General features: G+C 42.8%; 1 protein-coding gene across 1 annotated transcript in view; it reads right to left on the bottom strand.

Annotated features, from left to right (window-relative positions):
- Positions 1-99: 99 nt before the first annotated feature.
- Positions 100-11,264, bottom strand: part of polr3b (polymerase (RNA) III (DNA directed) polypeptide B) — a 23,000-nt gene continuing 11,835 nt past the window's right edge. The window contains exons 20-28 of the mRNA XM_007545549.2: positions 8,548-8,757; positions 8,276-8,434; positions 7,555-7,672; positions 7,325-7,467; positions 3,529-3,632; positions 2,347-2,513; positions 1,799-1,912; positions 1,011-1,184; positions 100-424 (exon numbers count right to left, since the gene is read on the bottom strand). Coding sequence (XP_007545611.1) covers positions 295-424; positions 1,011-1,184; positions 1,799-1,912; positions 2,347-2,513; positions 3,529-3,632; positions 7,325-7,467; positions 7,555-7,672; positions 8,276-8,434; positions 8,548-8,757 — 1,319 coding nt within the window. The 3' untranslated portion in view covers positions 100-294. The remainder of the gene's footprint in view (positions 425-1,010; positions 1,185-1,798; positions 1,913-2,346; positions 2,514-3,528; positions 3,633-7,324; positions 7,468-7,554; positions 7,673-8,275; positions 8,435-8,547; positions 8,758-11,264) is intronic.

Raw genomic sequence — 11,264 nt, 5'->3', positions numbered from 1 at the left:
AGAGAGACAGGAGAAACATAAGGGATCCAGTTTATGGTGGAGTCTTAGTATTTGTAAAGAAATGCAGATTAAGTCAATTAAGCAACACACACAAGATGACTGAGAAACATTTGTTTTTGCATTTATTATGTACACAAACAACGCAGATACCGATGAGGCAATAACATAACTGAAAACCTCCAAACTGTGCATTTGAAGTTCATAAACTTCAACGTCTCTTTCTCCCCTCATCAAATCTACTCCAGCGTCGGCAGCTTTCACTCACTCTGCCTGCGTTTCTGCCCCTGCCTCCGCTCACTCGTTGTAGCGCGACAGCTTGAGGCGAGGGATGATGTTCATGGACTGCAGCTCCTGGAACAGCAGCTTGCAGGCGTACGGGATCCTCAGCGACGAAACGTGGCAGGAAGACTTACAGTAGTGACACCTGGAGACCAGAAACAGACGCAGAAAAAAAAAACGTTTTCGCCATAAATGTCAGAATCTGCACAGAAACAAAGATAGAACCCCAATAATTTATCTAGACACTTGAATAGGAAAGAATAGTTCATTTGGGGTTTATTTCCACTTTAAGCTTCTACTGGAGGTTTATGGGTAAATCTTTCTTCTTCTGTTGCTGATTTTAGTGTAAATATTTGCTGCAGTGCGTTAGGACCCTTAATAAAGAGTCATTTTCCAAAAGCTAACTCAATGAATCTGACAGGGTGGTAGCAGATCTTAACCAGACTGACCTTTGGATAAAACCGTTTCCTGATGTCTGTCAGGATTGACCTCTGCTCGTCTGTGTCTGATCATTTTATCAGCTGCAGTTTGGTCGCTGTAGCCAAGCCGGTTGCCACTGCATTTTTTTTTTTTTCTAATGTGAACAACGTAAACACCCCTATCAGCTCAAACTCAGTCTTGTTCACACACAGCCTTCCTTGAGATCTGCCCCGAACTTCATCTCTGAAACCTTCACGAAACGACTCGCGTTTTAAGCTGTTGAAGCGCTGAGATCTGTGGCCACGACTCACCATCCAGAGTATCCCAGCAGGCCACACTGTCCGCACACGTCCACCTCGAAGGCGTCGCTGGAGATCATCAGACGCTCCAGCAGCAACATGCTCGCTCCGTAGCCAATCAAGCAATCGCGCTCCATCTCTCCCAGTCGCAGACCTCCGTCCCTGGACCGACCCTCGGTCGGCTGCCTGTTGGTGGGAGAGAAGAGATTAAAGCAAACGTGTTCAGCGAAAGATCATTCATGCAATCCTGACCAACCCTTTGTCGTCCGCTTTAGTCGAACTCTAGTTCGTTTGCCTAGAAGGTGTGAACACGCAATCGAAGTCTGGTGAAGACTAAAAAAAAAAGAAGCAAACTCTGGTCCACCTAAAAGTCAATCTCTCGGTTCTGTTGAAGTGAACTCAAGCGGGGTTTGTGTCCGTATGGAGACTGGAGATCACTCTGAGAACAGGAAGCGAAGAATTGCGCAGGGCATTCTGGGTAAGTGCAGCCAAAACAAATGTGAGAGTCTAATGCTGGCAGGTGAAAGACGAGAGAGAGATCCTACAACCATAAAAAGGTGACACTACTCCGCTTTTGTTTACATTTTGTTAAGAAGGAAGTTGCGCTCCTGTCTTCTTCTAAGGTTTTCGTGTCGTTTCCTTCATGGGGGGAAAAATTAGTTTGGTTTGTTCGACACAGTGCTTTGTGAAAACAAACCGCACCAGCTGAAAATGTAACAAATATTGCAAATTTCTTCCTTACACTCGTGCATCCTTGGTATGTTATCTCAGAGATTTTAGATTTTTCCCCCTGTTTTCACCTGGTGAGAACAGCTCTGGGCCCTCGAGCTCTGGCGTGCATCTTGTCCAGAACCATGTGCTTCAGCTTCTGGTAGTAGACCGGTCCGAAGTAGATGTACGCCTCCAGAGGTTCTCTGAGGACAAAAGGCAGAAACACATGATTGGAGCCAAGACAGAAAAGTTTAATAGCATAAAAATATTTCTTTAGAGTGAATCAAAAAAATTTTGATTTGTGAGTCCGTTCATGCAGCTGAATTCTTTAATAAGTAAATAATTTTTTTTTCAAATAATCAGAAACCTGATGATCCAATTTTGCTGGGGGAAAATTTCACCAAATATTAATGGGGGTGTTTGTATATATTTGACCCTGTGTGGTTAAGAGAAATTCCTCAACACATTCAAACTTGTGCAGTTAATTTTAGTTTTTTATTTATTGAAGTTATGTTTTAGAGTCGTTCCACTAGAAAAGTTTAAATGACCCAAAGTAGCGATCATGAAGGGGGAACGTAAACGTCTCAGCGTTTTGTCCTGAGCAGCTTTAACGTTTGCATAAACCTCTTTAAGTTACCCGGTGATTCCTGAGGTGACGTAGTCCTTGCCCTGGTAGTTGTATCCGTATCGGATCAGATCCTCGCACACATCCTTCACTTTGCTGCCTCCGAAGGCCGTCCCGTAGTGAAACCGTCCGTCCAGGACCCCCGCCTTCCCAGCAAGCAGCTCGATCAACTTTCCAACCTGATCAAACACGGAGAGGACACAAAACTCTGATCAGAAGTTGGATATTTTTGAGGATTTATCAGCCTCTGACACAAAGTGTTGATTATTGTGGGTGAAATTAGATTACACATGTCGCCACCCCCCTCTCCGCTCAGGGAGAGGACATCCGTCCAAGGATGACCGACTCCAACAATTCCTGTGAGGCTGCACCCCGAAGACCCCTGACCCCGCCACATAAAGGCAAACACCTACCCTCGTATCACTCTCAGGCCACAGAAACATCCTCCGGAGCCAAACATTACTGAGCCTTCTCCGAGGCAACGACACCCAGCAAACACACACACACACACACGCGCACACACATGCAAACACACACACAACTTCAGCAGTAAAGATCCATCGGGCTTTTACAGCAGCCAGAGAAGAGGACAAGACAAGTCTTCACGTTGTCCACAGTCTGTCCTGCTCTTCAGTTCTGATGTGCTGGGCGTGTTTGATTAAAAAAAAACTAAACAAAAACAACTTCCACACGCTGCCAGAGGCGGCGGCGTCGCTGGCACCGTTTCCGCAGCAACAAATATCTGTTTGTAAAGAGCGAGATTGCTGCTTAACGCCGTGAATGGACGTGTGCTCTGGAAGCCAACGATAAACCGGAGAGCAGAGGAGCCCAGATAATGAGGGCTTTGTCTCAGGAGAGGCAACACAGAGGTTTAAACTTCCAGGTCCGAACTACAAAAAAAATATCAACCGCGGGTCAGGAGTCAGCTGTCGAACAAACAGGTTTAGTTTAACATGAGAAAGAAAACCAGCAAAAAAAAAAAAAAAAAAAAATATTATTTGAGTCATTGTTTTAGAAAAAAACAATCCACTTAAAAATGCACATTAAGCATGAATCTATGCGTTAGGGATGAACCCGTTTTACTCACTGTAAAGAAAGAAAATAATCAAAATAAATGAATCCCATTGTTAAATATCAAACTAAAATAAAAACATGGAACAAAGCACACAGGTCCAGCAGCAGCAGGCGTCGTACCGTCATTCTGGACGGATATCCGTGGGGATTCATGATGATGTCCGGACAGATCCCAGTGTCACAGAACGGCATGTCCTCCTGAGGGACGATGAGGCCACACACACCTGAAACACACGCAGAGGCCGATCAACCAGCGCCAAAAAAGACAGGAAGACTCCGACTCAAACGCACTTTGAGAGGCTCTGAATTAATACTTTTGTTCAGTTTATTTTGAGTTGGCAGACAAAAATGAGCTCCTTGCTTTTATGAAGGTTTTATTTTTCCTACAATAACTTTCCACTTTTAGTTTTATGAAACTTTTAAAACTTTTTTTTTTGAGTCAGTGATAAATTCTTATTGTTAATGTTTGTTCAGACATTCTTTTTAACTAATTTATCTATAATTGTATGTAGATGAACACATATAAAGAACAGACATAAGTCGAAGCCTTGTTTTTGGATCCCCATCCCTTCCCCAAAAAAACAGTTTGTCAAAAATTATCAGTCTTTTAATTGTACTTTTTTCCCCCCCATCAATCTGGATTTTATGTTTGCTTTGTTTACAATCAATAGTCTGTGTGTTGAGTTTTCATATTTTTAATAAAATAGAACAAAAATATCTAGTAGAAAGCATCTGCCAAACTTTCTGGCTGTTTTTTTAATTTAATTTTTTTAGGCATTTTAACAGATCAGATCTGAATTAAAACTAATCACATTTAGCCCCGTCCTTCAGGACTAGATCATAAAAGCCTAAATGTAAATCCCCACAGTGCAGTTTGTAAGTTTGAGACCGCTATTTAGTTTTTCTATCGCTGTAAGACATCATAGCGAATCTGAATAAAACTGATTTATTTTCAAGGTAAAGCCAAACTGGTTGGACATTTTATCCGCAAACTTCGATATTTTACAGAGAAAACAGTTCGGTTTGGTAAATTCGCTGCGAGGAACCCCAGCAGAGAATGACATTTCCATAGTCATGTGGACAGACAAGGTCTTCTTTTGACTCGCCTGATGTGGGGACGAGCTCCCTGGTCTCCAGGGGTTTAAGTGCAAGGGCAAATGTTTGCTGAGGGGGCCGAAGCACTCTTCCCCGGCCAGGGCAAACAGATTGTTGCCCCATTTGCAAATGAAAAACCAAAAAAAAAAGAGAGATGGAGAAAGAGAAGCTGAGGCAGGAAGTGGAGAAAGGTGCTTAGCTGGACGGCGAGAGCAGGATTACACATCCATGACTTTCAGTTTAACTGGGAGGAAGTGGAGGGGATCAACTGGAGAGCAGAAACTGAGGCGATGCACGTGGGAAAAATGTGTTATTAACCGGAGCGAGTCGACTGACTGCTGATGCTGGGCAGGATGTGGCAACAGGATGTGGAGCGGGAACAAGTGCGGCAAGCTGGTGGAAAGTCGTCCAACAGCAGGAAGACGGTGAAAAGAGAGAAAATCAAAAGGAAGAAAGAAAAAAGGGACCAGGAGCAAAATAAAAAAAATAGAAAAATCAGGATCAGTGAGGAAAGATGTGAAAAAGGAACAACGCAGAAAAACAAAGTCTCTCACACACGGACTGGTTATAACGGCAGACATCTTTGGTGTTGTTTGTTTTGTGTGAAAGTGAATGATAAAGGAGGCATGAAATCAGTAGAGAAAAGGAAGACAACAGCAAGAGTCCGGGACCCTCCATCACGGCTCATACAGCTCCGCACTGACGCCTCGCACAATGGGCCCCCAATACCGACAACCCTGCACCTCCTCCACAGTGTCTGTGTGTGTGTGTGTGTGTGTGAGAGAGACTGGTAAATAATTAACCTCTTCTGCTGACCGGGATGTAGGAGTAGCAAACACTGAAAACTAAATTCACTTCCAATTAAATTAGTCTCAGAGTTTATTTAAAATCTCCTAAAAGGTTCTATTAAAATAATCGATGCACTGATCAGGGGCCGATACCAATTTTCCATTTTATTTGAGGTCTGACCTGCTCAGTTTATCTCCAATCTGACGACTGGAACAAGGAGAGAAAAATAAGTTTGCTTTAATAATTTTGAGTCAAACAGCGAATGAAGAAATTATCCCAATTTATCCATCAAGTCATATGTGTCTTTAATCAGTCGGCTGGTTTTTATTAAACTCTGCTGTTCGTTGATGCATTCAGAGATCAGTTCATTAATTTTATAATCAAGGATTTTTCTTTATTTTTTTTTTTTTTAATAGTATTTCACCATTTGAGCTGCAATTAAAAGAAATCAGAGCAGATCCAAGGAAAAACTGTCCAGCAGATGAACTTGTGCATCTCTGGTTAAACAGTCTGTCACCTTAAAGGACCAAGACATTTAGATTTAAAAAGCTTTTTGCTCTGTAACGCAAATAAAAACAAGCTAAACCCCAGACATAAAGATGTTTTGAGGCTAAAAAGAGCTGAACATTTATTTTTCTTAAATTTTTGCCCATTTATGTTTAACTTATTAAACTATAAAAATGTTAAACCTCTAGCAAATCAAAGACAAAAGCATGTAATGTAAGTAAATATCCCTCCATTTTCATTAAATACAGTTTGATAACTTAAAGTATTTTCTTTCAGACAGCCTTTTCCACTCCGGCATCCTTGATCTGTAGAAGTGGAAGCTCTTAGACAATTATCCCCTTTTACGCAACAAAGCAAATACTTTTAACCTTGATTTCTGTATTTTAAGCTCAAAAAGTGCACCAAAGTACAAGATTTATTGGGTTTAATTGTTATTTATGGTGCATCCGTTACACTGGGAACCATTTTTCCAGTCATTAGCGGATCGGTCGGTGCATCCCTGACCCATCGGTGTTGATATTTAGTCCAGCTGTTGGTTCACATCAGACTCCAAAGCAGATAACGGATCTGAGTGGAGCCGCAAGTGAAGCCCAGCTGTTCGCGGTTACACATCTGGACGTTTCACCCCATTCCTCCTGCAGCTAACCCCACGGCGACCCCTGTCTTCGTCATTATGAGGGACGGAGGACATTGTCCCGCCCCGAGCTGACCGCCCAGCGCCCACCGCACTAATGAAGAGAGTAAATTATGCATGGCGCCAGTTAGCTTTCTGATTAAAACATCATACAGGCCCTCTATAGGGGAGGTGCTGCAAAACAATGACGGTTGTAAACACTCCCCCCACCCCTCAAAACCAGAATACTGCAGGGTGTAATAAATTTGCATAGTCTGGCACAGGACAAAGAGCCAATTAATTGAAAAGAGCTCTTGAAAGATGAGGACGGGGGAAGTGACAGAAACGGCCACTGGGAGTTGACTCAACAAGCTCTCCTCGGCAGAGATGACCTGCAGCTTTTCTTCACCCATAAAAACATTTTTCTTAAACATTTATTACATTCATGCTCATGTCAACTGCTGAATTTATTTTTGTTTATTTTTTAAGTTTGCCAGTCTCCTAAATCTGAATGTTCTAGATCCAGGGTTCCCAACTCCAGTCGGTGCAAGTTTGGCATGTCTGGATTCTCTAACACACGTGAATCAAACGGCTCGTCAGGATCTTCCATTCACTGGGTTCAGGTGTACAGAAGCAGGGATGCATCTAAAAACTGCAGGACATTAGATTTTTGTGTACTCAACTTGGGCAGATTCATTGAGATTTCAGAGCATTTTTGTCTTTGTACAGCTGAACTGAAACGCCTTCCACATTTTAGTTAGAAAAACAAAGCAAAACAAAACAAAATAATGTTCTGACTTTACACCTCAGTTGATCAATTCATGTTTCCAGATGGATGGACCCAATAATCGCTCCTGAGGAGGACGACCAACATTTGTTCTCGTCCAGGACTGAAATGTGCCGTGCGTTAACCTTTCTGCCCGTGTCGACTGCTGAATTTGTCTCCTATCTCTGGTCTCCTCGTCTGCCTCAGGAGGATCTTGATGAGGAAGGCGTCTTCGGCGTTGGACGAGATCATGACCTTCTCGATGTACGAGTCTGTTGAGCCCTTGTAGCTGCAGGCAGGCAGACAGAAGCGCCATGATTCTTCTGCTTCTCGCAGAAGCTGAACTGAAGGGCAGAAGAGCCTTGCGGGGCCTCACCTGATGGGAACGTCTCGGTACTGTGGCTGACCCGGCTGGGCGCTGCCCTCCAGTGGCGTCTGGGTGACGGTCGGCATTGATTTGTTCACCAGCACCTGCTTGTTCTCCACCTTCTCACCTGAGCGTCACAGAATAAATCAGCATCAGGTCAGCCTCCTAAAGCCGCAACAATTATTTATTACTTGTGCTAAAATATTGGCAACGATTTTGTTATCTTGAACGGTTAGTTTGATTTGTTGCACAGACACATAGCCGATGTTATGAGTCGTTACACAAAGTGTACCAACTGTATATTAATACTTAAAAACACTAAATTGACTATTTAATTATTCAAAACTGAACAGAATTGATAGAAATTTTATGCCAGTAATAACTGCATGTAAACTTCTGGACCCGTGGTTTGAGGCACTTATTTAAATAACTCAACCTTAACAGCAATTGAGTTCAGCATACAACTTTTTTATTGAATATATTTCTCTATTTAACTCAAATACATTCAAGTGGTGCTACATACAGTGTAATTAATCTAAATTGAATTACACAAAGCCTAATTAATTTTCATTTCTTCCTCCAACGTCTCCTAAACTCTTTAAAAAAAAAATTAATTAAAACTATCATCATCTCTGCATTTCAAAGATTTGTACATCTCTATCGTGTTGCACCATTAACTATATTTGCATAAGTAATACTGAGATACTGAGAAGAAGCGGCGGGTCCTCACCGGGGGAACAGATGCCGTCGGCGTCCAAGATGTTGTGCTTCCATATTGGTTTGCGGGTAGCAGCGTCCAGCATGGGCCCCATCACCTTGTCAAAGGTCTGGTTGGTGTAACGCCTCAGAATGCACTTTGTGTTTTTGTAGACAAGGCAGCGACCAAATCCTGAGAGGAGAAATATATATATATAGTCTAAAATGTTGAGTTAACCTCGGATTGAGGAAAAGCTCTCGGACATTTGTGGATTACAAGGCAGATCAAGAGCAGCAGAGTCTCACCTCTGTCCAGCGAGGCTTTGTTGAGGACCAGAGCGTCCTCGATGTCATAGCCGCTGTAACTCATCACGGCCACGGTGGCGTTCTGACCCGCCGGCAGCTTCTCAAAGTCGATCAGCTCGATGGTTTTGGTTTTGACCATCGGCCTCTGAGGATAGGCCAGCAGGTACATCAGAGTGTCGATGCGGTTCCTCTGGTTGTAGCCAATAGTTCCTGACAGGAGGCGACAGCAGAAAACCAGATTAGAAAGCTGAATATTTACTCCAGGATCATTTAGTGTCTTCATGGCTGCAGAGGAGTGAGATCATTTTCGTAGCTTAATGTAATCTTCATCAGCAGTTCAGGGTTCCTGCACAGTCCTGCTTGTGTCGTCCTGAGAGGAACACGGATGTGCACTTTCTATTGATTATCCACATAATTAGTTGATTAATCAGATAAACACATTGGAACATTTTTGATTTAAACCACATAAACCTTTTTTATGCAATATTAGAAAGACATTATAAGATGCAAGTAAACAATATTTTTTTTTAAAATAAAGAACCTAAACATTTCATTCAACAAAAAGCAAAAGCATAGTATTCCTTTAGTGAATTTGAACCAGGCGATGCTAAAACTAAACAACTTAATGAGTATTTACAGACAAATATTTTTGTCTGTAAATAACTTTTATACAGTTTTGGCTTTATGATTGCTTTGAATATGATGTTTTATTCAACAAATTACCATTTTAGAGTCCGTATACTCCAGTTAACGATTAATCATTTACTAAATTAGTTGATGATTATGTCAATAATTGATTAATCTGATTGTTTCAGCAGTAGTCACGTGGACAGATGCATGCACGGATGGATGAAGACATGGGTGCATAAATTAACAGCTGAACGGACGGACAGATAGACCAGGGAACGGGTGGATGGACTGATACAATGGCAGACGGATGCAGAGATGAATGTAGGAATAAATGAATGGATGCACGGATTTCCAGGTGGACGAAGAGATGGTTTGATTCCTGCCTTGAAAGACTGATGCATCGACAGGAGGATGGCTAAATGGATGGGAGTCAGGACCGATGGATGGATGGATTTAGACGAATGGATAGATGGATGTTTCCAACTTTTAGACAATGGTGTTTGCAAACATGATTATTTTTCCATCCTTAATCAGAGCTGGAAAATATGTCATTTAAAATACACATTTTTCTAGAAACAAATCTTCAAATAGCCTGAGAAATATTAATTTGGCTCCTCGGAGTATAAAGAGGTGCAGGTATAACGCGTTTCCACAGAGTGGCGGCCCTTCGGTCCTCCTGCCTCACTCTGCGTCCAAAGAGCTCACAGGGAGAGTTATGGCGTAAAGCCTGGCCTCCCTGGAAGCCTTGACATTTGTCAGATGCTATTACTGCACAATCAGCCTACAAGCACAGAGTCTGTGATAATAGGCTCAGGCCACACAACCAGATTTGCACATGTAAAGGGCTGTCCATACAAAACAGACAACACAGAGGATATTGGGCCAAATATAGTTCCAGTCAGTGTTTTTGTAAGGATAGGGGGAAGGGCAGGGATGGATGAACGGAGGTGGAGCAGCGAGGAAGAGGAGGGATGTGACTCCGGCTCTGACGGACGCTAGCCGACCCGTTCGGGGAAGTTCTGGTTACCAAGGAGCTTTGGGTGCGCACTCTGTGGGCCTTTGCAGCTGAGCACACTGACCCCCCGAGCTCAGACTGAGCAGACACAATGAATTGCTAATGACACTCTGGGTGACTGGCAGGGAAAGGGCCTCCACACACACAGCACAATGGAGAACCTACGCAAGCGCCCCATGTTTGATGTCCGCGTGCATACACACTCTGACCAACACACACACGCGCACACACACACATTCGACAAACACTCAATCACACATACAAATGTATTCTGACAAGAAGTGCTGCAGGAGACGAGTTTTGGGGGAGAAGAACCAGCGGGCTGCTTGTATCCACACTGCTTGTTATTCTAATGTCCTTTTTGTGCGTTTTATTTTCAACTCAGGCAAACAAAACCTAAAAATTTTCAGACGTAAGGGAATAACGTTCATGGAAAATTGAAATAACGTCAGAGAGTCTCTGCAGCCGAACGAGACCAGCGGGGATCTTAAACATTTCTAGGTAGAAGATCCAGACGTTCCCGACCGAAACTGAGTTACAAAAGGAAGGAAAAGAAACAAGGAAGGGAGGAAAGTAGAATAGAAGGAAAGAAGGCAGGAAGGAAGGAAAGAGAGAAAGGCTGACGGAAACATGGCAGAATGAAGAAGGGAAGGAAGCAAGGAAGGAAAGGAGGAAGAAACGATTAATGGGAGGAAGTAGAGAACACAAGGAAGGTGTAGAAAGACAGGACAAGAAAGAAAACACAACGAGGAAAAGAAGGAAAGAAAGATGGACATGTAGGCAAAAAAAGAGTAAGGAAGGAAGGAAAAAGAAAAGGTTGAATGATGCATGACAGAATGAATGAAGCAAGGAAGGCAGAGAAAAAGGATGGAGGGATTAGTGAGGAAGAACACGAGGAAGAAGGGAGGAATAAAATAAGGGACGTAAGAGGATAGAAGGAAAAAAGGAAATAAATTAAGGCAGCAAAGACTAAGGGATGAAGGAAGATTAAAGGAGTGAGGGACATGATGAATGAAGGAAGAAAGGAGGGAAGGAAGAAGGAAAGGAAGGAAGGAAGGAAGGAAGGAAGGAA

The sequence above is a fragment of the Poecilia formosa genome, unplaced genomic scaffold (assembly GCF_000485575.1).
Source record: "Poecilia formosa unplaced genomic scaffold, Poecilia_formosa-5.1.2 Scaffold13, whole genome shotgun sequence".
In the NCBI taxonomy this organism is placed as follows: Eukaryota; Metazoa; Chordata; class Actinopteri; order Cyprinodontiformes; family Poeciliidae; genus Poecilia; species Poecilia formosa.
This window is presented reverse-complemented; position numbering and strand designations above follow the sequence as displayed.